General features: G+C 61.8%; 4 protein-coding genes across 9 annotated transcripts in view; 2 read left to right on the top strand and 2 right to left on the bottom strand.

Moving 5' to 3' along the window:
• Positions 1-1,287: 1,287 nt before the first annotated feature.
• Positions 1,288-7,366, top strand: TBXA2R (thromboxane A2 receptor). Of its 2 annotated transcripts, none has more exons than XM_033081942.1 (3): positions 1,288-1,404; positions 5,619-6,523; positions 6,966-7,366. In XM_033081942.1, exons 2-3 carry the CDS (start codon positions 5,717-5,719, stop codon positions 7,215-7,217), a joined length of 1,059 nt encoding a protein of 352 aa, XP_032937833.1. In that variant the 5' UTR covers positions 1,288-1,404; positions 5,619-5,716; the 3' UTR covers positions 7,218-7,366. The 2 variants fall into 2 exon arrangements, with proteins under 2 accessions (XP_032937833.1, XP_032937834.1); XM_033081943.1 differs by having other exon boundaries at positions 1,328-1,363.
• A 124-nt stretch (positions 7,367-7,490) lies between these two features.
• Positions 7,491-10,377, bottom strand: GIPC3 (GIPC PDZ domain containing family member 3). The gene is made up of 6 exons (XM_033082184.2): positions 9,917-10,377; positions 9,279-9,464; positions 8,789-8,969; positions 8,252-8,364; positions 8,036-8,117; positions 7,491-7,885 (listed from the first exon to the last, which is right to left on the bottom strand). The coding sequence occupies exons 1-6, from the start codon at positions 10,163-10,165 to the stop codon at positions 7,734-7,736; spliced, it is 963 nt and encodes a 320-aa protein (XP_032938075.1). The 5' UTR covers positions 10,166-10,377; the 3' UTR covers positions 7,491-7,733.
• Positions 10,378-10,469: 92 nt separating this feature from the next.
• On the bottom strand, positions 10,470-17,622 carry HMG20B (high mobility group 20B). 4 transcript variants are annotated; one of them, XM_033082186.2, is made up of 10 exons: positions 17,505-17,622; positions 16,862-16,922; positions 14,455-14,554; positions 13,993-14,196; positions 13,681-13,801; positions 13,525-13,577; positions 13,180-13,255; positions 12,793-13,008; positions 12,252-12,384; positions 10,470-11,577 (listed from the first exon to the last, which is right to left on the bottom strand). In XM_033082186.2, the coding sequence occupies exons 2-10, from the start codon at positions 16,897-16,899 to the stop codon at positions 11,565-11,567; spliced, it is 954 nt and encodes a 317-aa protein (XP_032938077.1). In that variant the 5' UTR covers positions 16,900-16,922; positions 17,505-17,622; the 3' UTR covers positions 10,470-11,564. The 4 variants fall into 4 exon arrangements, with proteins under 4 accessions (XP_032938077.1, XP_032938078.1, XP_032938076.1 ...); XM_033082187.1 differs by lacking the exon at positions 17,505-17,622 and adding an exon at positions 17,485-17,500; XM_033082185.1 differs by lacking the exon at positions 17,505-17,622 and having other exon boundaries at positions 16,862-17,253.
• Positions 17,623-17,770: 148 nt separating this feature from the next.
• MFSD12 (major facilitator superfamily domain containing 12) overlaps positions 17,771-27,604 on the top strand; it is an 11,321-nt gene continuing 1,487 nt past the window's right edge. The window contains exons 1-8 of one of the 2 annotated variants that reach the window (XM_033082183.2): positions 17,771-19,523; positions 24,079-24,289; positions 25,130-25,253; positions 25,440-25,637; positions 25,886-25,978; positions 26,066-26,158; positions 26,809-26,979; positions 27,227-27,321. In XM_033082183.2, coding sequence (XP_032938074.1) covers positions 19,244-19,523; positions 24,079-24,289; positions 25,130-25,253; positions 25,440-25,637; positions 25,886-25,978; positions 26,066-26,158; positions 26,809-26,979; positions 27,227-27,321 — 1,265 coding nt within the window. In that variant the 5' untranslated portion in view covers positions 17,771-19,243. The remainder of the gene's footprint in view (positions 19,524-24,078; positions 24,290-25,129; positions 25,254-25,439; positions 25,638-25,885; positions 25,979-26,065; positions 26,159-26,808; positions 26,980-27,226; positions 27,322-27,604) is intronic. The other variant, XM_033082181.2, reaches the window with a different exon arrangement.

Raw genomic sequence — 27,604 nt, 5'->3', positions numbered from 1 at the left:
CCAGTGTATCTCCAGCTGGAGGAGATGTCCTCTTCCAGACACTGTGTTTCCCTGCACGTCAGACTGCAGGCCCTGGATGGGGTCGCTGGACATGCACGGGAGCCTAAGTCCCGAGAGCTGATGCAGCCTCCGGGTATAGGCCAGGGCCAGATCAGGGACTGGATCCGGCTGAAACCCCTGACGGCTTTTCCCTCAGTCCTCCTCCTAGTCCACATCTCCCCGACGTTTCAGGGGAAGCTGCCCCGGCGCATCCCTGAGGTTTGCAGGGGGACACAGCGGCTCAGCCGGCTCATGCCCGGGCGGGGCAGTCGGTGGAGCTGCTCCGTGTCCCATCATCCGCGATCGCAGCTGCTCCCGGGCACACCCCGGCTCCACCCGGCTCGGCAGCGGCGGCCGAGCCCCGCGCGTTTCGCTGGCCGTGGGGCTACTCCTGCTCCCAGCACACAGGGCCAGCCGCGATCCTGTTCTGCGGGCTGGCCCTGCCTTCCTCCCAGCCTTTCGCTGCGACAATCTTTGCTCCAAACCAAGGGACTGCCGAGCCAGTGCCAGGAAAGCCTGCCTGGGCATTCACCTGAGCGCCGAGCCCCTGTGACCCTCGCTTGCCTTGAGGGGATGTCCCCGCGTCCCCCGCTGGGTTCAGGTGCTCCCAGCTCTTCGGAGCCCGGCTCTGCCCTCTTTGGCGGAGCACAGGGAGCAGCAACGGAGGCTGTCGCGTCCTGAGCTCGTGGGAAGGAACGTGCCACCCCAGCTGGTTTCGGGTTGGGACAGCGCAGCGACATCCCGAGTTTGGAGCTGCCGGGCAGGGAAAACCCCCGGGAGCCGAATCCCCCCAAGGCAGGACGGCCGGGGCTGCGGGAGCACCCAGGGACCCTGGCCCTTGGCCACCTCAGTGCCCAGAGCCGCAGCTGCCTCTCCCTTCTCGGGCTCCGGGGTCGCTGCGGGGCTCGGCGGGGACGCCCCATCTGTTGGACCCCAGCGCGGTGCGGGTCCCGCTGGAGGGGCGGCACGGCCGGACCCCCCCGCCCAGGCAGCGACTCGCTCGAGTAAACAAGTGAGTAACGGGGCGGGAGTCCAGCCCCGGCACGGATCCAGCCGCGGGTGCCTTCGCCAGGGGGGCTGCACCGGAGGGACGCTGTCGAGTCGCCGGGGCGCTTCCCGGGCCGGGGGCGATGCGGCCGGGGGGTGACCCCCGCCTGGAGGCCCGTCCCGAGCAGGGAGGGAGCGGAGAGGGACGGAGCCGGTTCCGGGGGCGCGGCGAGCCCGGCCCTTCCCCCGCCCCGCCGCGGAGCTGAGCTGAGCTTGGCTGAGCCGAGCCGAGCCGGGCTGAGCGGAACCGAGCCGAGTGAGTCCCGCCGGCAGCGAGGTAGAGCTCAGGTCTGCGCGGGAGCGAGGCGTTGGAGGGAGGTGAGAGATACGGGGCCATGGGGGCTGTGAAGGACAAAGAGCCCAGAAGGCTGGGATGGACGGACAAAGAGACCGGGATGGACGGACAGAGACTGGGATGGGCGGACAGACCTCAGGGTTGGGACGAACGGAGAGGCTGTACGGGGCTCTCGGGCTGTGTAAGACGATCGGAGCTCCTGGGGCTCCCAAGGCTCTCGGGGCGCTCGCCGCCGGGTTCGAACACAATCCCGAGGATCGGGTGCGTTTCGGGGAAAGGGAAGCGGAGACCCCATAGTGGGGGACGGATACATGGTGTCCCCGCTCCCCCCACTGTCTGTCTGCCCCCGGGACCGAGGGTCCACGAAGGGCGTATCTTCGGCTTCCCGTCAGAACCAGAATTTCCTTTCGGGGCTTCCCGGCCGGGACGGTCGTCGTCCCCACCACCACCCCCGGCTGCCGCCGCCCGCTGGCTCCTCCGGGAAAAGCCGGAGAAGGGCTTGGAAAGGCTCAGGAAAGGGCTGGGAAAGGAAGGGTCTATTTCGGGCTGTCGGAGTGGGCGGCCCAGCAGCCTTGAAGCCCTTGAGATGCTGCTGCGGGTGGGAGCAGTGTTGGGGCAGGGAACCCTGGTGCTCCGGGGCTGCCGAGCTCCAGCTTCTGCATTCCAGGCACCCGGGATGATCCTCCATCCACTGCCTGCCCAGCTCCGGGGCCCTGGAGATTGGAATGGGGATGGTGCCAATTGCTTCCCAGTCAGCCGAGAAGTTGGGGACCTCTGCCCTGCGCCACAGCAGAGACAGGCGAGGACAGTTATCATGTTTGGCAGGAACCATCCTGTGTGTCACTGCTTCCCACGAATGTCCTCTGTCCTGGGTTTCCTAGAGATGTCCCTGCTCTAGGCCAGGCCAACTTCTTCAGGAGCAGGTCCTTGTTATGGTTGTGGGCCCAGGGAGGAACATTGATGCACTGCCAAGTCCTCATCCCCATGACTTTCCTGTTTCCAGCTAATGGCTTCAACCTGATTTGATACCCCAGAGCCCCAGCCTGGAGGGAAGTGGCAGTGGGACCACATCCATCCCTGACAGGTGACACACAGTGTCCCATGGGACCACCCACACCAGGGGCATCAGGCTGTGGAGACAGAATAGATCATGCAGGGAAAGTCATTGTCCTGGAGAGGTCAAGCAAGCAGAGACCGGCCACGCAAGGGATAAATGCAAATGCCCTGCAGTATCTTCTGCATGTCTGCCCTGTGGCTAAGCACCACATCCAGTGGCAGACCCCAGGTCGAGAGTACCCATGGAGTGTGGGGGGAGTCACTGCTCTCTGGTTTGGGGGTCCCTTTGCAGGTGTGTGGTGCCTCTCCCCTTCCAGCCCCCACCACGGCCTGATCTTGCAAGCCCTGTCCAGACCCCATGCCCAGTCCTGCCTGGGGAAACAACGGGCTGGAGCAGAAGCTGATAAGGAGCAGCCTCCCACAGTCCCCATCTGCCTTTCCCTCACCCCCCTCGGATGTGGCTAGGGCAGGAAGCAGTGCCCAACAGAGGCAGGGCAGCCTTGGTGCATTTGCAGCAGGACCCAAACCCACAGGCTCAGGCACTGCCAGGAGCCCTTTTATGCCTGCACCAGCCCCCTACACCCCACTGCCAGTGCCTCACAGCCTCCAGCAGAACATTTCAGAGCTAGCTCCTCTCCTCAGCGATCTTACCCCAGCACCCCCTGCTCCAATGGCGTGTCCATTTTGCTGGATCTAGAACCCCAAAACCAAGCACAGGGGGTCAGTGAGGACAATCCTCGGGCTCAGGATTTCTCTTCTGCAGCACCTGCTCTCCCCACATGCATCCTCCTGCAGTGGCTGCCTGTGATGGGGCGTAAACGGCAAGTGGGGACCCCCCAGAGGCACCACTGGTGTGTTCTGGCTCATTCCCAGCCCTGCAGCTGCTAAGTGGCCCCTTGTAAATATTTAATTCCCGCTAAGTGCTGGGTCCAGCTGAGGCAGCTCTGCACAGGGGGGTCCAAGCTACTCAGTCCCTGAGACCAGCTGAGTCCTCTGACCTCCTGGGATCCCTGTCCAGGCCACAGTGGAAAGTGAATGAGCATCCAGGTTGTGGGCAGGAGGTGAAGCAGGGGGATATAGATAATGGTGGGATTTGGAGCTTCTGGGGCTGCTGCTTCCTTGCCTGGCCAAGGTACCACTGCAGGGAGACACCCCCCACAAGACACTGTAGGGACAGGTTATACACTACCACAGTGAGCCAGCAGGTAGCCAAGAGCATCCTGTGGGTGTGAGTACACAGGTAACAGGGACAGCAGGGCAGCATTGCCCCATGGACTCTTGAACCCCAGTGAGCAGAGGGAGCACCCTGGGATAAGAAGAACAAGTTTGGGGACAGCACTCTGGAACTGTGGGCAAGTACATGGCAAGGGGCAGCTGGAGTGGGACTGGCACACCAGGCACTCATGCAGCATCACTGTGGGGTACTTCTCAGAGGATGTAGGAAAGTCTGGTGACTTTTCAGGGTCTTAGAATGTCATGCTGAGGCCTCAGCATATGTCTGCTGGGCTGACGCCTCTGGGGCTGACACAGTCCCTTGGGGACCAGTGAGAACAAACAGCAGCAAGTTTTCACTGTTGGCTCATGGAAAAAGCTGGGCCCACCCTCGCAGTGATTCACCACCATGCTCTGCCAGCCCCCCACACCAGGACAGGAGAGAGATGAGAACGAGCCACCACCACCATCCGTGGCCCCTTCCCTGCTCCACAGGGCTGCAGAGCCCATGGCACGGCCGGTGACAGGGCACAGGCAGGGCGCTGCCGCACTGGTGGGTGCCAGCACCATCACCCCACGTGTCACTGGGATGAGGCCCCAGAGGATGTTGCAATGCCTGGCCCCATCCCAGCCCAGTGCAATCAGTGCATGCCTCGGGTGTGTGCAGCGGCTCCCAGCCCTGTGCACCAGGGGCCTGAGGGGTGTCTGGGTGAGAGACACGGCGTGGGGACCCAGAGCCAGATCAGTGGTGGAACAACAGTCAGGCTTGGCAGCAATCAGGGTTGGTTTAACTTGGGGACAGAAGACAGGTGGCAGTGCCACCCTGTACAAGGGAGACGCACCACAGTGGGGGCTTTGCACGGGTGGCATGTTGGGATAGAGAATGGCCTCCCACTGGGCATCTGCTGGGGCCACTGGGCTGAGGACCATGTCAGCCAGGAGGATGGGCTGGGGCAGGTGGAGTGGCAGGAACATCCACAGCCTGGAGAAGTGGGTCCCAGGAAGAGAGGAGGGGTCTGGTCACTGTGGGGGTCTGTGTCCCCAGGTTGTGCAGTCCCCACTGTTGCCATGTCTCTGTCCTGTCCCACATGATCCCATTTGCAGCCTGGACTAATTTGCAATGGAGGGCCCTGTAGGATCAGGAGTTGGACTTAATGAACCTTATGGGTCCCTTCCAGCTCAGGATATCCCATGATTCTATGATTTCCAGATGCTTCCCAGCCCAAGTGAGGCAGAGTGGCACTGTCTGGGCTGACCACCACAACAGCCATCCCTTTGGCACCCTGTCACATCCACTGTCCTGGTGACAAAACCCAGCTCCCACTGTGAGGGATGCCAGGAGGGCAGAGCAGGTCTGTCACCCACACTGTGGCTGTGGTTTGGCAACAGTGCCAGGGTTGCAGCACAGCCTCAAACCTGTACCTCAGCTTTCCCCAGCACATTGGAGGAATGGGGCATCTTCACAATGAGCCAGGGGTTTGCACTCAGGGACAAGCAGAGTGTCAGGATCATGCCCTGATGCAGTCACTTTGTGCCTGCATCTTTTAGAGCGTGTCCCCCACCGTGATAGAGGGTGATGGCCCAGGGATCTCTGGCTATGTCCCCCCGGGGCAGGAGGAAGCCAGGCTGTCGATGCTGCATTTCCCCCAGCACCCGCTTTGCCGGGATTCAGCCTCGTGGCTGCAGCCCCACGTGGCTCATGGCTGGGAACAGTTAATCCCAGCAGCTGCAGGGCTGCAGCCCTTGGCACTCACTGCAGCTGCGCCTGGGGCCGGCAAGGGCCGGGTCCTGCTCTGGTGTCCTTCTCCATGGGCAGTGGTCCTGGTGTCCCTCTCTGTGGCCTGGGATTCCACCATGGATGTCTCCCTCCACAGTCCCTGGAGAGCCCCATATTCTGCAGGCTCAGGATGGATGATGGGTGGGCTTGGCCATGGGGAACAGCCCTAAATTCCCTCTGTTCCACCTGTAGGGCAAGGAGGGATTGGTCCTGGCAGCGGGGCTCCAGCCATGGAGCAGAGCCAGGAGGGTGCCTGAGGCTGCTGGAAGGAGCAGGAGGGGGTGCAGGACATGGAGCCCCCCAACAGCAGCATGGCCGGGCAGGCAGACTCGTGCTTCGGGGTGTTCAATGCCAGCGATGGCCGTGCCAGTGCACAGAACAGCATTGCCTCACCCTGGTTCTCCACCGCCTTCGGCCTCATCGGCCTCTGCTCCAACCTCTTTGCCCTCTGCGTCCTGGTCAGCTCCTCCCGCAAGCTCTCCAGCCAGGCCCGCTCCTCCTTCCTCATCTTCCTCTGTGGGCTGGTGGTCACAGACTTCATGGGGCTGCTGGTGACGGCCTCGGTCATCATCCCCTACCACTTCACCAAGTTCTCCTGGGCCAAGGTGGACCCTAGCTGCCACCTCTGCAACTTCCTCGGCTTCTCCATGGTCTTCTTCGGGCAGTGCCCGCTGCTGCTGGGGGCCACCATGGCCGGGGAGAGGTTCTTCGGCATCAACCGCCCCTTCTCTCGCTCCACCAGCCTCTCCAAGCGCCGCGCCTGGGCCATTGTGGGGCTGGTGTGGGGCTTCTCCTGCTTGCTGGGACTGCTGCCGGTGTTCGGGCTGGGGCGGTACACGCTGCAGTTCCCCGGCTCCTGGTGCTTCCTCACCCTCCTGCCTGACACTGGCGACATCGTCTTCTGCCTGCTCTTTGCACTGCTGGGCATCCTCTCCGTTCTGCTCTCCTTCGTCCTCAACACCGTCAGCATGGTCACACTCTGTCGCGTCTACCACGACCGCGAGTCGGTACAGCGGCGCCGTGACAGCGAGGTGGAGATGATGGTGCAGCTCGTGGGCATCATGATTATCGCCACCATCTGCTGGATGCCCCTCCTGGTGAGGTCCCTGTCCTGGTGTGCCCCATTACCACCCCTCCGTGTCCTCCCTGTTCCTCCTTTTGTGGGGTCTTTGTGTCACCTGTTCTTCCTTGTGGGGCCTCAGTCTTGGTGTGTTCCCCCCACCTCCCTCCATGTCCCTCCTGGGGTTTGGTGTCCCCCACCCTTCACAGTGAGGTCTCAGTTTTCATTATGTCCCTTCCACGTCCCTACTAGCAAGGTCCCAGGCCTCGTCCCCTTGGTAAAACCTCCTCTGCCAGTGTCCCTCTGCCACCTCTCTACACCCCAAACTGACCCTTGGTGACAGGAAGAGCAGGTGCTCCCCAGTGCCCCAAACTGGGCCAGGACTCCTCCAAGGGGCTCAGTGCCTCGACTTTCATCACTTCCCCACCCTAAAGCAGCTCATGGATCCTCCTCTGACACTTTTCTCCCTTCTCCCCCAGATCTTCATTGTCCAGACGGTCCTGCAGCACCTGCCTGGCAATGCACGGATGCTGCCCAGGGACACGCAGGAGATGCTGCTGATCTACATCCGCATGGTCACCTGGAACCAGATCCTGGACCCCTGGGTGTACATCCTGTTCCGCCGGGCCGTGCTGCAGCGTGTGTATCCCCGGCTGCACCCCCGACCCTCCATCGTCTCCCTCAGCCCCTCCCTGCCCCGCAAGCTCACCGCTGGCTCCGTCCTGCAGTAGCAGCACTGGGGACAGGCACTGGGCAGGAGGACACAGCCATCCCCCCATCCCACCCCCACAGTGGATCCTCATCTAGGGGCGTCTTCCCCCCGCAAGCCCGATACCCATGGGGTTGTTGGGGGGCACAAGGCTGCTTCCCTCTCCCCATCCCCAATAAAGCACAGCTCGTGCAGCTCTTGGTGCCCACTGGGGGTGACCACCCGAAGGGGCCCCAGGGAGGGTACACAGGGGAACCCACCCTGCTGACAATCAGCAACAGTCCTTCTCCTCCAGTCTCTCCTTTAATGAGCCACAGCTGCTGCCCACCACATTTGGGGGTGTACAAGGGGGATCCTCAGGAAGATGGGTGGGTTGGGTGCCTTCTGCCCCCAACCCAAGGGACAGATCTAGGTGCTGTTCAGAAAGGTGTGGGGGGCAAAATGGGGACCCCCACGAGCACCTCAGCCCCAGATGAGGTGGGGATGAGATGGGGACGTGGGGAGGGGACAAAAGTGAGAGGCAACATCTGCCCCCCAGCTACTCCTTATCCCCCTTGGGGTGACAGACGGCTGCCCACACCTCAGCCACAAACTCCTGGGGGAAGGCAAACTCGCCCAGCACCGAGTCCAGCCCTTGGGCAAGCTGGGTCACGCTGGGGCTGCCCTTAGCCGCCTCTACCATAGTCGAGGCTGTTGGGGAGAAGAGGGAGGTCAGGGCCAGTGTGAAGGGCTGGGACAGGAGTAGGGACTGCAGCAGGGTTGGGATGGGAGTGAGGATCAGGACAGGGGCAGGTCAGTGGTAGGGGCAGCTCCGGGTCAGGGTCCAGGCCCCCTCCTCACCCAGCTCGCTGTCACGGATGCCCATGTAACTCTCCAGCAGATCGTCCACCCGCCGGGCAGCTTCTTCCTCGGAGGGGCTGGGCTGGGAGCGAGGCGCCCGGGGGGGTCAGTTCCGGGCAGCACAGGAGGCACCAGGGGCACAGGGATGCTTATCCCCACCCTCGCACAGTGTGAGCAGCCATAGGCTCGGGGTGGGGGGCTCGGGGTGGGCCTTACCCCCTCCTCCAGCACGGCCGCACCCTGTGTCCGCAGCCGCAGAGTTTCCTTCCCACTGGCCATTCTGCCTTCACCTGGGGATTTGCCTGTCCGTGTCCGCTGGCCGATCATGTCTGTGCCCCAAGGTGGGGGGTGAGGGCACAGGCAGGCTGGGATCCCCATCCCCTTGCTGTTCAGTGCCCGGCCATCCCCCAGCCCCCGAGAGGCGCTGCTGGGTGAGCCAGGGACGGGGGGGTGTGTCAGGGGCACCCAGGAGTGCAGGGTGGGGTTGCTCGTGGTTATGGGGTGCTCACGGATGCTTGGGACAACACACACAGAGCAAGGGGGTGCCCATGGGGGGCACGAGCAGGTGTAGGGACCCCCATGTGAGTGCCCAAGGGCTGCGGGGTACACACACACATAGTGGGGGTGCAGAGGGGTACACACAGTGAACCCTGAGAGGCACTCGGTCACTGGGGAGGGGCTGCAGGGCCATAGGGGCTGGGGAGGATCCCGGGGGGTCCCCAGAGCAAGAGCAGGGGACCCTTCCCAACTCACCAAAGGCCTTTTTGGGCTGGACCAGGCGGAGGGTGAAGGGCTGGGCCCGTGGCAACTCCCGCAGCATCCGGGCCACCTCGTAGTGCCGGCAGCCCACGATGGTGTGGTCATTGATGGCCTCGATGCTGTCCCCCACACACACTGTCTGCAGCCGATTGATGATGCTCCCCTCCTTGATCCTCTGGGGACCACGGTGGGACAGGACACAGCGACCACATGGCTCAATGGGACAGTCAGACACAGCCCCCACCCCAACCACACACAACCACCTCAGTAGTCCCATGCCCTTTGGTAGCCAGGTCAGGCAGGGAAGCCCCCCAAACCTTCCCATGGCAGGGGAGACCCCAGGGCCAGGGTGGACCCAAGGAAGAACAGATGTGGGGAGTCAGGGAGGAGCGTGGTCCCAGGGAGGGGACACACAGGGGATGTCACCTGCAGGGTCACAGTCCCCAGGGCTGCCCCAGTCTCAGAGCAGTCCCCAGGGGTTCACCTTGATGAAGGCGTAGCCAGCCCCGTTGTCTGTGATGGTGAGGCCGAGTGCGTCCTCTGTCTTGGTCACCTCCACCTCCTTGGTCTCACCCCGGACGTGGGCGAAGATGAAATCCTCCAGGCCAATCTGTCCCCCCAGCAACTTCTGCATGTCCACTTTGTGTGTGTTGAGCGTGCAGAAGAGGATCTGCCCCAGGGACCCCCGTCAGCAGGGACTGGGGATGCCCAGTTGGGCAAGAGGTGTGAGGGCAGCCACGGCTAGTTCAGGGGGATTTGGTCAGATCTGGGCTCCACTAGAACAGAGGGGCTCAGGACCCCCAGCCTGCCTGGGGACCCAGCATTGTCCCATCCTTGTGCACTATCCCACAGCTCTGCACAGCTGGAATCAGCCAGGGGACTGGCAGCCACGGATCCCTGCCCACATTACAGGGGGGAACTGAGGCACAGAGAGCTCCCCAAAGCCCTCCCCAGAGGAGCCAGTACAACCCTGAGGCCATAACACTCTTACAGAAAATTTTGGGGACTACATTTGCAAGCATCTGGGAACTTGTGGGAGCACAGGCCACAGACAGTGAGCATCACAGGGTGGGTGTCCCTGCCTGGGGTACGAAGACCCCTCCCCAGGCTGCAGCCCCTCACCTCGGTAGGCGAGATGTCGAAGACCTCGGCGATTTTGGCGTAGAGCTCCTTGACGTTGGTGAAGCCCTCGATGCGCCCCGTGGGGCTGCCGTGGGCCAGCTGCGTGTGGAACACCAGCCTGGGGCGGGCGCGGGCAGCCCGGGGGGCTGCGGGGCCGGGCGGCTCGGGGGTCCCCGGCTCCTGCCCCACGCCGTTCTCCATGGGGCCGCCCTCGGGGGGCTGCCGGCCGTGCCTGCCCACCCGCTGCATCCCTGCGGCGCTGCTGAATTATGGATGGGGCTGGCTCCCCTCCGGCCGTAAGGTGATCCCCGCGCCCGGGAACCTGAGCCGGTGGCGCAGGTCACCCGCGGGATCGGGTGAGCTCTGCCACGTAGGAAGAGCCCCAGCCAGGCTGGAGGCAGGAGAGCAGCCAGCCCAGAGCACCATCACATCCTCCCCAGCTGGGGCTGGGGGGTGCAGCAATGGGCTCAGGGCTGGGACCCACGGATCCACCCCACCAAGCCCAGGATCAGCTCCAGAGCTCCTGCTGAGCACAAACACACAGGGACAGAGCGGTTTTCTCCCACATTTATTTGCTCCCATCTCCATCCCCAGCCCAGCGGCACCAGGAGCTGGCAAATTGCAGAAGCAGAGCACAGGCCTGGCAAAAGTGAGGCAAGGGTGAGAACACCCCAGTCCTATCAGACCCAGGGCCAGAGCCAGGCCCATGTAGTGCTAAGTAAGAAAATAAGACACACTCTAGTTACAGTCTGAGATTAATGACAGGCAGTCGCGGGGACACCAACCCCGACCCCGGCTGCCAGCACAGTGGTCCCATAAGAGCAGGGGGGTTCAGGCAAAATGAGCAGGAGGCAAAAAGCCAGTGCAGCACACCCAGGGTCCCTGCAAGCAGGATGGGGTCAGTCACAGCTCCCTGCTACAGGGGTCCCGACCCTAGGACAAGGTGGGTCCCAGCTCCCCTCTTCCAGGGGTCCCCACCATGGGAAGGGGTCAGTTCCAGCTCCCCTCTGGCCAGAAGAGTTTTATTGCTTTCAGGAGCTCGCTGCCTGGTCCCAGATGCAGAGGGGAAGGAGGGGAGCCAAGCAGGGTGACAGGGGCAGGAGCTGAAGGCACCCATTAAATAAAAGCTGAGGCAGGCAGCAGGAAGGAGCTGCCCTCATGTCCTTGCTGGGATGGGACCAAGTGGCTCCCACACTGGCCAGAAGGACAGGGGACAGCACCAGGACCAAGGGGAGCCTGGTCAACCCCCACCTCCCCCCAGTTCATACTAAAGGGGTGTTTTCACTCCAGACCCAAACCTCCCAGTGCCCCTGCCCCAGCCAGGCTTCAGGGAGCCCCTGGTTGGCAAGGCAGGGCTGGGAGGCACAGAGGAGAGCTGGGGGTGCTGGCAATGCTGGTCAATGCTGACCCTCTCCCAGTCCTGCCTCAGTTGGGCTCCCAGCCCTGTCACCATTTGTCCCCTGAAGTTCAAGGTCGCTGGAGCTGGTGCAGCTGTGGATGGGGCAGTCTGGGCTGGAGAGTCCAGCTGCAGGAAGGTGCAAGGGGCAGGGGGAGCAGCCAGACCCCCTGCAGATACTGTCCCTTGAATGAGCTCCAAGGGACAGGCCTGGGGTCCAGCCAGGCCCAGGGTCTGGAAGGACTGGTCCTCTCACAAGTGTTCACTGAGGAGGAAGAAAAGCACGGTTGAGTCACAGAATCCCAAAATGGTTTGGATTGGAAGGGGTCCTAAAGTTCATTCAGCTCCTGCCTCTGCCATGGGCAGGGACATCTTCCCAGGGTGTTCCAATCCCCATCCAATCTGGCCTTGGACACTTCCAGGGATCCAGGGGCAGCCACAGCTGCTCTGGGCACCCTGTGCCAGGGCCTGCCCACCCTCCCAGGGAACAATTCCTGCCCAATATCCCATCCAGCCCTGCCCTCTGCCAGTGGAAGCCATTTCCTGTGTCCTGTCCCTCCAGCCCTTGGCCCCAGTCCCTCTCCAGCTCTCCTGGAGCCCCTTCAGGCCCTGCAAGGGGCTCTGAGCTCTCCCTGGAGCCTTCTCCAGGTGAACACCCCCAGCTCTCCCAGTCTGACTCCAGAGCAGAAGGGTTCCAGGCCTCAGAGCATCTCCGTGGTTTTCTCTGGACTTGCTCCAACAGGTCAGCATCTTTGGACATAGGGACACCGCCTGAATTCAGGGACTGGGCTTCCCTCCCCATCAGCTCCCATTGAGAGCAAGAAGCTGCACACCCATCTCCATCCACACCTTCCCTGCTCAGCTCCCATCACCACCAGCTCGAGCTCAACCCTGCAGTCCCATGGGACACTTGTGCAATGGTTCCAACCCTGCACTCACCTGGCAATCCGGGACAGGATCTCCTTGACACGCAGCACCAGTGGCTCGTGCTGCAGGGGGTTGCTCTCGATGGCACTATGCAGTTTGGCCATGTAGAAGTCTAGGGTGCTCAGCGTGGGGGTCTCCCCAGTGCCTGTTGAGTTGACAGCCCAGTGAACAGGGCCAGCAGGTCGCCACCCAACCCTGCCCATACGCTGGGGACTGCAGAAAGGACCCCAGCACCAGATGTCACCTCCTGCAGTGGCACAAGCCCAGGAACACAAGGATTTGGGCCAATCTGGGGTGCAGTTGACTGTGGCTCCAGAGGAGGGACCCCAGCTTGCCTTGTCCCAGGACAGGGAAGCCTGCTGGTTGTCACATCCCCGGGCTTCCTGGAAAGCTCCCCAGGTGCTGCTGGATCCCACCCCAGCAGCAGATGGGCACTTACCACCACCCCACTGCCCTCAGTGCTCCCCTGCATGGGATTGGGGGACCCCTCAGTGGCCTCTGCCCAGGCAGGGGTCCCAGCAGCCAGGGGGCCTCACAACCACCCCCAACTCACCGGGGATGGGGAGGGAGGCAAAGCTGGCAGTGAGGGCCTGCCGCACAGACTGGAGCTGCTGCTGCAGGGCCAGGGTCTGCCGCTCCTCCTGCGCCAGCTCCTGCTCCAGCTTCTCCTTGGCGCAGTTCATGCTCTCCGTGTGCTTCTGCAGGATGGCGTTCTGCTCCTCGAACTCCGTGTTCATCTTGCGCAGGCGCCGCAGCTCAGCCTCCCGGGCTGCCGGGACAGCATCATGTCCTCAGGGACAGACCCCAGCCCCTCTCATGCCAACCCAAGTCCTGTCCCACACATGGCTCTTCCAAGCAGCTCCGTGTCACCAATGCCCAGGCTCCAGCCAGGACCTGGTCCCTCCATACGCACTTCCCAAGGACCCTCCCAATCCCCTACCCTTGTTTTGGTCCAAGAACTCCTCTGTGAAGATGGGCACATCGAAAGTGGAGAAGGTGTCGCTGCATTCACCAGCCTGAGGGACAAGAAGGAGGGGTTGGGCAGGGCTGAGGCCCTCAGTGGGGATCCCAGCACCTTGGGGCCAGGCTGATGAGGGCACCGGGACGTGAGGGCTAGCCCTGCCTGGCAAGCGGAGAGGGAGGGCAGCTATGCTCTGCCTCCCACCCCTCCAGGAACCTGGGACTCACAGCCCCAGCACTCCCTCTGCCCACTCACACCTGCAGCCAGCCCAGCAGTGCGACATGCCCGTCTCCCCACACACAGGCAGACCTGACAGCGCCTTACCTTGTGCGGGTGCCCATTGAGGAGGGTGTTCACAGCCACCGCGCCCACGTCCTCTGCAGGGGAGGAAGGAGGTCACCCCAGGGGCCAGCCTCACACCCCTGAAAGGCTCTGGCAGCACCTGGCTGGATCCTGGCAGCCATTGCTCCCATAACCCACCTTTTTTGATTTTTTTCTCCTGGATCTTCTCTGTGCACATTTTGTAGGCCTCTGACTGCTGGTATTCCCGCAGCTCCTTCATGTACTGCTGCTTCTCCCTCTCTGCCTCATCCAGATACCGCTGTGGCAGGTCACAGAGGGGCCTCAGCCTGACCCAACCCAGCTCCCAGGAGCTGCTGACCCCTCCCTGCCCAGCTCCCACTCCCCGGCACTGGGCCCAGTACCTTTCCTGGAGCAAGCTCAGAAGTTTGGGGAGCAGGCTCTGGAGCTGCCCAACCTGGGTGGGGGGGGGTCTCCCCTGGAGGCCAATACCTGCTTCTCTGAGAGCTGCAGTTTGCTCCATTCTGCTCCCAACATCTTTGTGATCTCCGGGAAGGGCAGGTCGGGATGCTGCGTGCGGATCTGCTCGCGCCGCTCATTCAGGAAGCGCACATAGCCTGTCACAGGGGCTTTGGGGCCATTGGGAAGGATCTTCTTCCTCTTCTTGCCCTTGGGCCAGCCCCTCTTCTTCACCGGCTGGTACCCAGGGGGAAGGGACAGCCCATCAGAGATCAAAGCCATTGCATCAGTGGGACATGGGAGCAGCCCCCAGACCTACCTGGGCCACAAAGCCCGCAAGGCAGAGTCTGAGCCCTTCCTTGGCCCACGGCCACAGCCACAGACTCACATGGGCTGCTGTAGGGCAAGTGGAGGGGCAGGGACAGCCCCAGGTTGGGCACCTTGGACTCCACTTTCAGGGATCCTGTGAGAAGGGACACAGGCTCCAGGACTCACCTCCTCCTCTGGCTTCTCGCTGCCCACTCGTGCCGACTCTCCCTTCTCCTGTTTGATGGCCACCAGGAAGTTCCCATGCTGAGCCTTGCCCGTGGCATGTCTGCATCCAGAGAGCATTGTCAGAGAAGGCTGGGACATCATGGGGACCAACAGTGACACATTCCCCAGCAGTATGACCTCGCACTCACCAGACACCCCAAATCCCAACTCAAACAGCCCCAAACCAGGCACTGGCCATGGAGCCCTTGTCCCCATGAGGGGAGGCTACAGTAGAGCCATGGCACAGTATCAGAGCCAAGCACCAGGTGAGCAGGGCAGCCCTGCACACTAAAGCTGCCCTGAGGACTGATGGCAACCCTGGAACTCATCAGGGACATTTGGATGGGAGTTGATTCTTGGGGTCAGGTAACGTTGACAGTCACATTGCTGTCACCTGGGCTTGGGACACACCTTGGTGGGGAGTCCCAAGGGACTCTGCAAGGGAGGAGGAGCTGCAGGGGTTTGGATCCTGGTGCCAGGGGCACTACCTGGAAGCATCACCCACTCCCTGGAGGCAGAGGGTGAGGGCAAGGCACTGGCTTGACCAGCTCTGGCCACAACCACTCCAGCAGGTTTGTGCTGTCTGTGACACCTCCCCAACATCTTGAGCAGGGCACAGCCCCACTCCCCATGTCACTGCCACTGCTTTACAAACCAGCAGCTGCTTCAGGCAGAGCCTCCCTGCCCCACTGAGCACCTGGAGGTACCACAATGGGTGGGTAGAGCCTCCATGTCCCACCACAAAATCACCCTGGGGCTCCCCAAGCCCCCCTGGCACATCCTCCAGTTAGCTTCATCCCCCAGCCCTGTCCTATTCAAACCCCTGGGTCCTCAAGGCAGTTCCTGCTCTGCTGGAAATGTCCCCATCATATCAGGGGAGCCATAAAGGGCTCCTGAGTATCACCAAATGATGCTCACTTGGGCTCCAACCAGGTCCCCAGACTTGGGAACTAGCCCAAGAAACACAAGGGCCAAACACAAGCCCTGGCACAGACACATGCCAAAAGTACAGCGATCCCAACCTGTTCAGGATGCACCTCGGAATTTCCCTTGTGTTTGCCACATCACGTACCTACAGCAAACCCCAGCCCCTGCAGAGACTCACAGCTATTGCTATCCATTTATCACCCAGACAAGCCATCCTTGCAGTTAATTTAGAGAGCCCTTCCATGAGCCCCTGGTACAGACCCCGCCACTGCACCAGCCCTTGCAGAAGTGGGACAAGTCCCTCCACCAGGATCAGAGGCCAACCACCTACACCCTAGGGCACCCTGCGCCCTACGCTCCCACACTCACAAAAAACCCTACAGGAAGGTGTGACACCACCTCATCTTCCAGTTCCTGGGGGAAAAGAACCCTTCAAGGCTGTGCAGGGTCATGGCCAGCCTTTGGCTTTATCAGCTCCAAGAGGAATGTTCCCAGTGATGTCCACAGCATCATCATGTTCACAGGAACACACCAACACCCTCCAGCACAAGACAGATCACCCTCCCGCCTTGTGCTCTGGATTCCTCGAATGCCTAAGGATGCTTTAAAAAGTAAAGTTATCTTAGGCAAGATTCCTCCTCAGCCAGTTCACTCTGGCATTCGCCTCCCTCCACCTCTGACGTGCTTCCTCATCCACCAGCCCCCATGTCAGGAGGGCCAAGGCCAACTCAGGACAGCACAAATCTCATGGGAAATCAGTCCTTGCTGGTTCTGATCTCCCAGGATGCTTAGAATCACAGAATCCTGAAATATTCTGAGTCGGAAGGGACCCACATCATCCATCCTAACCCCTGTTCCTGCCCAGACCCCCCAACAATCCCACCCTGAGCATCCCTGAGAGCGGTGTCCAAACGCTCCTGGAGCTCTGGCAGCCTTAGGGCCGGGACCATTCCCTGGGGAGCCTGGGCAGTGCCCAGCACCCTCGGGGGGAAGAACCTTTCCCTGAGCTCCATGCCAAGCCCTGACACAGCTCCAGCCCTTCCTGGGCTCCTGTCCCTGTCCCAGAGCAGAGCTCAGCCCCTGCCCCTCTGCCTCCCCTCGGGAGGAGCTGCAGCCCCCGAGGAGTCTCCCCTCAGTCTCCTCTGCTCCAGCTGAACGAGCCAAGTGCCCTCAGCTGCTCCCCAGACCTTCCCCAGCTCCGTGTCCCTCCTTTGGACACTCTCCAACAACTTTGGGTCCTTCTGACCTTGTGGTGCCCAAGGTGCCCCCAGCACTGGAGGTGAGGCTGCCCCAGTGCAGAGCAGAGTGGGACAATCCCTCCCCAGCACACACAGACCACCCCCAAGGCTTGGAAGGGGATTAGTTGCTGCTGCTCTTTCACCAGGGGCCCTGACACAGAACAGGGTGGCAGGAGGAGGTTTTGGCTGGTGGTGGCACTTACAGCAGGGCGGCAGGCGGCTGCTTGGTGCTGTGGGCCATGGGCGGGGGTCTCAGTCAGCACCCTGCAGACAGAGCACAGCTGGCACTGCCATCGGGCTGGTAATGCCCACCGGGATCACCCTCCTGCAACCCCCCTCAGAGATGTCTCCCTCGTGGGGAAATCACAGGACCCCTCCCCAAATGGCATTTCCTCCCCAGTCAGCCCCTTACTGGCCTCTCCAACCCCCTCAGCCCCCGGGATCCCGGCACAAGCTCCAGCCCGTTCCCACTGACCCATCCCCTCACTGGGGGTGCCATCGCAGTCCCCCCCGGGCTAATCCCCCTGGCCCCCTCTCCCAGTCGATATTCCCAGTGCTCCCTGAGGCCTCCCCTGCAGAAACCCCCCTCCTCCCAGACCCATCGCAGCCCCAAGAGATTCATACCCGTAACACTCCGCGCCCCCTCGCATCCCCAGTGCCCCCCTCGCACCCTCTCGCCGGCCCTCCCCGTCCCGCCCTCCCTCTTGGGGTCCCGTCAGAGCGCCCCAATAGGCTCGCCCTCATAACCCTCCCTCTACCCGCGACTCCCCGGTCCCCCCTAGGTGAACCCCCCCAATATGATCCCCATGGAATCCCCCGTCCGGACCCGCCGCCGCCGCCGCTCACCTGACCACGCCCCTCTATTATTATGCAAACGAGGCTCCCGCCGCACAGTCCCCGATTGGCCGCTGGGCGCCGACTCGTTGAGCGCAACCCCATGCGGATTGGTCAGGTGTGATGACGTCAGAGGGAAGCGGCGGAAGGGGGGGCGGAGCTGGCGGGCGCGGCGCGCGCGCGCGGCTTGCAGCCCGACCAATCAGCAGGCAGCGTGGGAACGAGGAAGTGTTGTGGAGAGGACTGCGCCTTAAAGGGGCAGCGTCATGGCGGCGTCCCCACTGCCGCCGCCCCATTCCAGTGACCCCAGTGTCTTCCCATCGCTCCAGTAACCTCAGTGCCCACCTCACTGATTCAGCTACCCTCCCCCCACCGCTCCCAGCATCCTCAGTACCCACGCAGCAGGGGGTACCCCTGACACCTGTACTTACCCTAGACTCGCAGGGACCCCAGTACTCCCCCAACACTGCTTCCTGTCACCCCAGTACAGCCCATACTGGTCCCAGTGACTCCATTAAATACACAAGGGGAAGTCCCCCACGACTTCCAGTCTGCTCCCAAGGTCTCCAGTATTGGGGATCTCCATGATGCTTGTAGTCACCACAGAGTCCCAGTGACCCTAACACTCCTCTCTAGAGGGTCTCAGTGCCCCCAGTACTGCTCATACTGGTCCCAGTATGACCAGTACCTACTCAAGAGGAGCTCCCAGTTACCCCAAGTAAGCCCACACTACTTCCAGTGACACCAGTGTTCACCCGAGAGGGGGTGTACCACAACTCCCATAGGCATCCCAGAGTCCCCGTGATCCCAGTACTCCTCCCACACTGTCCCCAGCTACCCCAGCAGGACCGTGGCCCCAGACACATCATTACCCAGAAGGTCCCAGTCATCCCAGTACCCCCACACGACTCCTACTCCTCCCTCCCCAGGGCCCATCCAAGCAGGGCGTAGTCATCCCAGGCACTCCCCCCTGACTGGTTCCAGTGCCTACAGTCCCTGTACCCTCACTCCTGTAGTCTGACACTCCCCACTTGGTGCATACTGGGATATTGGGGTGACTGGGAGTAGTGTGATGTTGTACTGGGATCATTGGAACTCGGGCAACTACAGGCATCATGGGGATTCCTCAGTTGCATACCGGGGTTACTGGGAGCAGAGAGGGTGTACTGGTGTCACTGGAATGCTAGGGTGCCTCCTGACAGCATGCTAGGGTGGGTATTGAGGTCACTGGGAGCAGTGTGGGGGTACGGAGTGACTGGGTCATTCCCTTGTCTGGGTAACGGGACTGTTACAGGCAGCACTGGTGTGACTGGGAGCACTATGGGGACATTACTGGTGTGACTGGGAGCAGCGTCATGGCACTGTTTGTGACTGGGAGTAGTACAGGGCCACTGCTGGTGTGACTGGGAACGGTGTGGGGACAGCTGTGATGTGTCTGGGAGCAGTGTGGGGACAGCAGCGGAGTCCCTGAGATGGGTGTGGAGCCAGCACTGGTGTAACTGGGCGCTCACGCGCTCCCTCCTCCCCCCTGCGCTGCTCATCCCCCGCTCTTCCCTCCCACGACGCAGCGGCCCCGGGGGACGCGGGGGATCTCCGGTCCCGGGAGGTCCCACCCTGTCCCTGCCATCTCCTCCCTCCTCCCTCCCTGTCCCTCCCTGTCCCCTCCCATTCTCTCCCTCCCTCCCTCCCATTCCCTGCCGGGCCCGTCCCGCCGCTGTCCCGTCGCTGTCCCCGCGGGCTCTGGCTGGGCAATGGCGGAGCCCCCGCAGTCCCCGGGCCCGGCGCTGCCGCTGCGGGAGCGGCTCAGCTTCGCGTGCGGGCACTTCCTGAACGACGCCTGCTCGGCGCTGTGGTTCACTTACCTGCTGCCCTTCCTGCACGCCGTGCTTGGCTACGGGCACGGCGCGGCCGGCGGGCTGCTCCTCGCCGGGCAGGTGGCCGACGGGCTCTGCACACCCCTGCTCGGCTTCGAGGCCGACCGGGCCCACGGCTGCGGCCGCTGCGGGCGCAGGAAGGGCTGGCACCTGGCCGGTGGGTGCGGGGCACCGGGAGCTCTGATGGGGGGAGCTGGGTGGAGAGGGCTGAGCCCTGCAGAGCCTTTCTGGGGTGCCCGGGGTGGAGGGCGGTGGCCCTGAGAGGCCTTGCTGGGGTGCTTTGGGTGGGGGACACCCGGGGGAGCCTTTCTGGGATGCTCTAAGTGAAGAGGGATGGCCCCGGAGGAGACTTTCTGGGGTGTCTGTGTTGGGGGACATCCAGAGCCCTGCTAGGATGCTCTAAATGGAGAGGTGTGGCCCCGGGGGACCCTACTGTGTTGTTCCGTATTGAAAGACAGGCGGGGGAACCTTTTTTGGGTGCCCAGAGTGGGGTGGCCCAAGGGTACCTGTCCAAGGTGTCTCAGGTGAAAATGGGCAGCCCCAGGGCAGCCTTTCAGCGGTGGCCCAGATGGAGATGAATGGCTATGGAGAACCTTTCTGGGGTGCCATGGCTGGGACACACTGCTGGGGTGCCAAAGATAAGAGATGGGTAACCATCTCTTAAGAGGGGCTGTGGTTAGGGCAGGGGAGGAGTATGGCTGTGAGGGAGACTTTCTGGGGTGCTCTGGGTTGCGGGTCACCTCGGGGAGCCTTTCTGGGGTGCTCTAAGTGGAGAGGATGGCCCTGGGGGAACCTTCTGGAGTGCCCTGAGGGAGTGGACCAAGGGTGCCTATCCAAGGTAACATGTGAAAACGGGTAACCCTGGAGGAGCTTTTCTGGGATGCCGGATGTGCAACATGCTGCTAGGGGGCCAAGAAGAGAGAAGGGTGACCCCCAAGGAGCCTTTCTGAGGTGCTGTTTGAGTGGGGGCTACCCGGGTGAACCTTTCTGGGATGCCCTAAGAAGAAAGGGATGACCCTGGGGGAGCCTTTCTAGAATGCACAGGGTGGGAGACAGGGGGGGATGCTGGGTGGAGTGAGTTGGCCCCACGCAGCTCTGCTGTGGGGGCATAGGTGAGGGATATTGTGCTGGGGAGCCCTATGTGGACATGGGGGGCCCTGAGGTGCCTCTCTGGGGTACAGGATCTGCCCCAGGGTACCTTTCTGGGGTGCCTTGGAAGAGGGGGAACAAGAGCAAGGGTGCCTTTCTGGGTTGGGGGATTAGCCTTGGGGGTTGCCTCGAGTAGGGAGGAACTGGGGTGCCTTGGGGCATGGAGATCTCCCTGAAGATGTGGGAGCCTTTCTGGGAAGGAGGACCATCATGTGGCAGTGAGGTGGGGACAGGGTTTCCCCAGCTGGAGAGGGGCAGCCTCAAAGGTAAGCAGAATTGTGTGCCCTGGGGTGGGAGGGAGCAACTCGTCCGTGGAAGAGGGAGCTGCCCTGGGGGCTTTTGGGGTGCCCTGTGGAGGCTGACGGGGCTCTGGTGTGTTTGCAGGGCCCTGGCTGACAGGAGATGGGTCCAGGGTGCCTTGTGAGGAGAGGATAGCCAGGGAGGTGCCTTTCTGGGACCCTCTGCGGAAGCGAGGTGGGGACAGGGCTGCTCCAGGTGCAGGGGACAGCGTGATGCTGAGCCTGGATGGGGAAGGGGCACCATCCCACCCCAGGGGGCTCTCCGCTGTTCCTCGGGCTTTGTTTGTCTGGGTGGCAGCGAGCTGGGGTGAGAGCCACGTGCTCAGACCTTAGAGCTGCAGCAAAACCAAGACCAGCAGTAAAATCTGGACTTTCCCAAAAGCCCAGGTGCTTCCTAAGCAGCTCTCGGTATCCCCAGAGGGGGACCCTATGGGGTGGGACCCTTGGCTGTGCTGGGGCTGTGCACCCCAGGAGGCAGCAGTGGGGTACAGCCATGGCACACACAGGAGGCTCTGGCTCACAGGAATTTTTGTCAGGTTTCTCTTGCATTGTGCCCTGGGTCAAAAAGTGCCGGGGCTGGTGGGGACCCATCTATCGAGGTCCCTCTCTGAGGGGACAGGATGGCCTGATTGAGGGGTCCGTGGTGCTATGACTGGTGCAGGAGCCTGCTCATCCTGCTTAGCTGGCACTGGGGACGGGGCAGTTGATGGAAGAAATGGCCATTGATAACAACCCTCGGTAACAACTAACAGCAGACCCGAGTGGAGGGAGGACGGTTGCAGTGTGGGTTCTCTTATCTTGATCCCAAATTTATCTCGAGCAACGCTTTGTGCAACTCAACAGCAACCTGATAAGGCGTCTGACCTCGCCGGAGCTTGTCTTGGTGAGTCAGGCAGAGTGCTGAGAGGGCAGCTTCACCCTGCCCCAGTTTGATCCGCATCGGCGTCCTGCTTTAGGGAAGTGGCCGGGGCTGTTTCCTCCCCTGCTCCAGCCGGGTGCTGCCCCGCGGGCGCAGAGGGGAAGTCCTAACTCAGGCCTTGCACGGGGGCTGCAGGGAGCAGAGCACAGCCCAGGGATGCAGGGATTCAGGCTGTTTTCCTGGCTGGAGCATGGATTATTCCCAAGGCAGGGGCTTCCCCGGCGGCCACCTTGGCTGAACACAGAGTGACCAGCGGTGGGGGCAAACCCACCCGAGCCGGCTGTGCCGGGGCCACTCGGCTCTCTGAATCACGCTGAAGCGAGGAGTGTTGTGTGGGAGCGGGTGTCTCGTCCGGTGGCAAACCCGTGCTCAGATCAGAGGAAACGTTGTGAAACCGCATCCTCGGGGCGGGGGAGACACCACGAGTTGCTATCAGTGGCATCTTCCCACCGCGGCGGTCCCGGGTGTTCCCACAGGCGGTCCCGGGTGTCCCTGCCTGCTCGCCAGCTCTTTTATGGGGTCCAGCTTCCTGACGCAGTGGGGAGGAAGGTTAAGCGTCTCTTTGCTGCCTGTGTCAGCCTGTCTGGCAGTGCTGTCCCAAAATGCCTGCCCCAGGCGCCTGTGCTGAGCAGCCTGGCATTCTTGTGATCCTGCCCCTCGGGGAGGAAGGGTAAACGTCTCTTTGCTGCCTGTCTCGGCCTGTCAGGCAGTGCTGTCCCAAAATCCCAGCCCCAGGTGCCTGTGCTGAGCAGCCCGGAATTCTCATGATCCTGCTCCGTAGGGTCAGAGCTGAGAACCTGGGCCTTTGCCTGCCCAGGGGTGCTGCATGGGTGGGCACAATGCTCTTAGGGGGGCTCCCATGGCCCCACCTGGGAGAGCAGGGGGTCCCCAGCACCCCTCTGACACAGTGCTGCCACTCCTGGGTACTTGGTGTACATGGGTATTGGGGTTCAGCCCTGTGCCAGATGAGCATGGCTCCATGATAGCCAGTGGGGTGACCCTGGTGGTGGACACAGCTTTCCCTAGGGGGCCATGAGGAGGAGGTGACACTCCTGTTGTCACCTGGTTGTGCTTGTGGTGATGGCTCATGGGTAGGCACAGGAGCAGCCCTGGAGGCTGCAGCAGGTGGGTCCCAGCTCCTGCCCCAGTGCTCTCCTGCTAACCCTAACCCTCACAGCCCTCACAGGGTTGCAGAGCCTGACCTTGTGGGGCCCTGGGACCCTCACCCCTCATCTGGGCCCATTTAAAACCCAGGGAGGATCTGGGCTGGTTTGAGCGTTCATGGACCTTCCCATGCCTGTGGTTTATCTGGGGTACAGGCACCACATGTGCCTGACTCCCCTGTCCTTCAGAGCTCCAAAGCCAACTGTGAGCCAGTGTGGGGAGCCAGTATCCCTTGGTGGGATGGATGAGGCTGGACTGGGATTGTCACTGCTGCCCATAGCTTTGCCCTTGGCTTTGCCCTGGCCTGCATGGCTGTTCTGTGAGGGAGCGAGAAGGAGGAGGAGGAATCACTCATGAGGAACAGAGATTCTTGCAAAGTGGAGAGGGTACCTTGGGGACCTGGCAAAGCAGATTCCACTCAGCTGTAGGAACAGCTCTTCATCAGCATACAGGGAAACTGGGAACATGTAGGACAGTACAGGGGGACATGTGGGACATTTGGGGGTCTGTGGAGCTGCTTGGCAGATAGACTGTAACTTTGGGAAAGGGGAGGGAGAGGCCAGGCTGTGTCCCTGTGCTGTCCTGCCACAGCAGAGGGAGGAGCCTGGCTCTGGTGTCCCTGACTCAGCGGGGCCTTCCTGGAGCCCCCCATGGCTGTGTGTCACCCTGTCATGCTGCGGGTGATGTCTGTGAGTGTGGCGGAAGCACGGCTCTCTCTGCCAGCCCCACAGGAGAGGGGACATGGAGACAGATGGGGTGCCAGTGCCCATGGGACAGCCAGAGCCCTCCCAGCCTAGGGGTGCCATATCACCTCGGGCAGGCAGCAGGGAGGGGTTATCTGATTGGTTATCTGCCCCTGGGGACAGTGAGAACCTCTTGATATCTGAGAGTGTGACCCTGAGGGTCTGTCATGATGTCTTGAGGGGACAGAGCAGTGCCAAGCACTGTGCTGGAGAAGGACCTTGACTGGGGGGTGTCTGTGCTGGGTGCAAGAGGGAAGGACATTCCCTGTGCAGACGTGCTGAGGGGGTGTCTGGAGCGCCATGTGTCTCATCTGGCTGGGGAAGAGGCCCACCTCCCTCCCCAGCTCAGGGGTAAAACCTGTCCTGGAGAGGGCTGTCTGTGTCACATTGGAGTCCCAGCCAGGTGTGCAGCCTCTCACCGCTCCACTCTCTCCCCAGGCACCACCTGTGTCCTTGTGTCCTTTCCCTTTGTCTTCAGCCCCTGCCTGGCCTGCAGGGAGAGCACTCCACAGTGGGCAGCCTTCATCTACTACCTCCCCTTCATTGTCATCTTCCAGTTTGGCTGGGCAGCCACGCAGGTGTCCCACTTGGCCCTCATCCCCGAGTTGGTGAGCAGTGACCATGGGAAGGTGGAGCTGACAGCATTCAGGTGAGCACAGACACCCCCGGGGATCCCCTGGGCCTGGGGGAGCTGCCCTGCCCATGGTGGGTCCCATCACTGTGTGACAGGAGGTCCCTGGGCGCTGTAGTACACCAGAGACCTCAGCATGACAGGACAATGACTGGGCCATGTGGGTGTCCTGTGGGAAGTGCGAAAGGACACTGGCCTTGGGTTGGTGGCCCAAAGCCTTTGCTGCCAAGGAGGAATGTCTTGATGTCAGGGATGTCAGTGACACAGCCTGTAGGACACTTCCCTGAGCTGGGGACACTTCTCCTTTGGGAATAGACAGTGGAATTTAGGGGAGGGACTGTCTCTCTCAGATGCCCTCAAGGAGAGCTGGACATGGTCCTAGGGACTGTTCTAGAGTGAGGTGTCTCCAGGGCCAGGTGGGCAGTGCACTTGGCTCATCTCTGTCAGGACTAGGATGTGGGACGGGATGTTTATCCCGTGGAGCAGGGTGAGCAGGGAGGATGTGGGTTAACTGTGGGTCCAAGTGCTCCCACTTTTGGGGGCACCAGGTCAGGCAGCTCATGGCATCCTTGAAGCAGAGGTGAGCTGTGCCTGGAGGGAGAATAGACTGGCCTGTAGGGATCTTGGTTTCTTCCCAGTCATGCCCTGAGGCTTGGACTGGGCACACTGGGAGTTGCAGCAGCAAGGCTGATGCCTGGCCAGGAGCCTTGTGCTCTCAGAGGTGTCGCGTCAGCCGTGACACTGGGGTACAGAGGCTATGGCACATCTGGCTTGGAAGGCCACTGTGGGCAGAGGTGTCCTCCTGTGCTGTCCCCATGCTTGTCCTTCTGCATCAGCCCAAGGTTTCCTTCTGCTCAGGTATGCCTTCACTGTCATGGCCAACATCACCGTGTATGGCCTGACCTGGCTCCTGCTGAACTTCCAGATGGACCAGCCTGACCACATGGAGCACCTGGGCCCACAGGACATCCCTGTGTTTCGGGTGAGTGGCAAGGCACAATCCCTGGGGTTCCCTGTTCCCATGGCTCAGCTGGGGAGGTACTGGAGGGACTCAGGGGGCAGTGCCCTAAAACCTCACCAGCTGGGCAAGAGCCACACAGAGCACTTCCTGGGGTTTGGGCACTCCTTCCCCTCCAGACTGCTGTGCTCACCCCCACTGCCTCTGCAGAACTTGGCCCTCATCGTGGTGGGGCTGGGGGCCGTGTTCTCCCTTATCTTCCACCTGGGCACCAAGGAGAAGCCATACCCACCAGGGGTGCTGCCTGAGCCAGAGGAGAGCACCCCGCTGCTGCATAAGGAGCCCCTGGGCCCCCCACGCCCGCTGTTGCTCTGGAAGGACTGGCTGCTGGAGCCCTCTTTCTACCAGGTACAGCTGGGCAGGACTCCCCTGGCCTGGGCTGCTGCCCTGCCTGGGCACTCCGAGTGTCCTGCAGCCAAGGGACTTGCCCAGCTGCAGGTGGGGATGGAGAGAGGGGCTGTTCTGGGCACCCATCCCCCCATCCACCACCTCAGAAGGGCCATCCCCTTCCTGCTGAGCACCTGTGCCATGACAGACAGGCAGGGAAGGTCCTTCCCACAGGCTGAGCAGTGATGCCCTGCCCTGTCCCCTCCCAGGTTGCGGTGCTCTATATGGCCACTCGCCTCATCGTCAACCTGTCCCAGACCTACATCGCCATGTACCTCACCAACTCGCTGCTGCTCTCCAAGGTGGGAACAGGGCAGGTCCAGGGGTCCATGGGAAGGTGTTCTGATGTGGCCTGGGGCTCATCTCCTCCCTATCCTTGTTGCTTGCAGAAGTACATTGCTACCATTCCCCTAGTGATGTACGTCAGTGGGTTCCTCTCCTCATTCCTCATGAAGCCTGTGAACAAATGGATTGGTCGGAATGTGAGTCCAGGGTGCTGGAGAGGTTGGAGTTTGACCCCAGGGGCCAAATCCTGGCTATGAGCAAAGTTTCTGGCACATCTGAGCTGGAGAGCTGGGTGGACCCTCTGCCAGCAACCACCCACTGCAGCATGGGTCCTACTGGGTCTGGGGACGGTGGGCAGGGATGGGGGCAGGGGCCTGTCTTGTACAGCCCTGGGGCTGCAGAAGGCAACGCTGGCCCAGAGCTACCATGTCCCATGAAGGTCTGACTGGGCTGCAGAGCCCTGTGGTGCCCATCAGGGGCAGAGGTGGGGGTGGGGTCTGGCTACATTGGTCTGGGTGGGCACATGGTCTGTAATGCCAGCATGAGGGACCTGCCCCCACAGTGTGTCCCCTCCGTGCTGCTGGGTGCCAGTAGAGTGTCCCCTGCCCTCACAGACACGCTCCCACAACTCTGCCCAGGGCTCAACCCTTGGGCTGCAGAACAGCCTGGAGCACAGCAAGGATGTGCTTTTGGAGTCTCCTTGTTTAAATACAGCTGGGACAGTCAGGGCTTTTCCTCATGGGTCCTGGGCAATGCTGGCACTGTCCCCTCCCTGCTTGCTCCTCCCTCACCGAGTGCCAGCTAATGTCTGAACTCCCCCTTCTCCCTCTGCCTGTCCCCACTGCAGCTGACTTACTTTGCGGGCATCCTGGTGGTCCTGGCCTTTGCCTCCTGGGTGGCCCTGGCCAGGCCAGTAGGAGATGAGATCTACGGGCTGGCGGTGCTGCTCGGGGCTGGCTCAGCCACAATCCTGGTCACGTCCCTGTCTATGACTGCAGATCTCATTGGCACCAACACGGTATGGCCACTGCTCCTGGTGGGATGAGGTGGGGGGTCATGGCAGGCACAGAACCCACAGTCTGGGGTGGGCACTGTTAGTGTTAGGGGATGGAGACGCTGGGAGTGGACTCAGCTGGGCAGCCTGTGTGCTGTGCCCTGTGAACGCTGTGTCTCATGCACTGCTGCGGTGAGGGCTCTGCCCATGAGAGGGCCCACAGGGCTGCATGGCCCAGCATGGCACAGCATGGTTTCCTCTCCTCCTGCAGCACAGCAGTGCATTTGTCTATGGTGCCATGAGCTTCACGGACAAGATGGCTAATGGCCTGGCTGTTATGATGATCCAGAACCTGCACCCCTGTCCGTAAGCACCTCTGCAGACCTGGGACCCCCACTGCTTGGGGCCAATGAGGAAATATTCCAGGGTTGGAGCAAGAGGCACGGGAGGGAACCGGTTTGGATTGGAAGGGACCTCAAAGCTCATCTCCTTGCACCCCCTGCCATGGGTATTTCCACTACACCAAGTTGCTTAAAGCCCTGTCCCACCTGGACTGGAAGACTTCCAGGGATGGGATAGCCACAGCTGCTCTCAGCAACTTGTGCCTCCCCACCCTCACGGGGAGGAATTCCTTCCCAATACCCCATCT

Source organism: Catharus ustulatus, chromosome 29 (assembly GCF_009819885.2).
Source record: "Catharus ustulatus isolate bCatUst1 chromosome 29, bCatUst1.pri.v2, whole genome shotgun sequence".
Lineage (NCBI taxonomy): Eukaryota > Metazoa > Chordata > Aves > Passeriformes > Turdidae > Catharus > Catharus ustulatus.
Note: the sequence above shows the minus strand (reverse complement) of the source record. Positions and strands in the feature narration are given on the sequence as shown.

What these genes read in the sequence shown, in the direction of transcription:
- TBXA2R (XM_033081942.1), top strand. Translation starts at nt 5,717, where the DNA reads ATGGAGCCCCCCAACAGCAGCATGGCCGGGCAGGCAGACTCGTGCTTC. An exon ending in TCTGCTGGATGCCCCTCCTG is followed by an intron (nt 6,524 to 6,965) that starts GTGAGGTCCCTG and finishes CTTCTCCCCCAG; the next exon opens with ATCTTCATTGTCCAGACGGT.
- HMG20B (XM_033082186.2), bottom strand. Translation starts at nt 16,899, where the DNA reads ATGGCCCACAGCACCAAGCAGCCGCCTGCCGCCCTGCT. An exon ending in TCAATGGGCACCCGCACAAG is followed by an intron (nt 13,256 to 13,524) that starts GTAAGGCGCTGT and finishes CTTGTCCCTCAG; the next exon opens with GCTGGTGAATGCAGCGACAC. An exon ending in TGCCTCCCTCCCCATCCCCG is followed by an intron (nt 12,385 to 12,792) that starts GTGAGTTGGGGG and finishes TCAACTCAACAG; the next exon opens with GCACTGGGGAGACCCCCACG.
- GIPC3 (XM_033082184.2), bottom strand. Translation starts at nt 10,165, where the DNA reads ATGCAGCGGGTGGGCAGGCACGGCCGGCAGCCCCCCGAGGGCGGCCCC. An exon ending in TCGACATCTCGCCTACCGAG is followed by an intron (nt 9,465 to 9,916) that starts GTGAGGGGCTGC and finishes TCCCTGGGGCAG; the next exon opens with ATCCTCTTCTGCACGCTCAA. An exon ending in CTGGCTACGCCTTCATCAAG is followed by an intron (nt 8,970 to 9,278) that starts GTGAACCCCTGG and finishes CGTGGTCCCCAG; the next exon opens with AGGATCAAGGAGGGGAGCAT.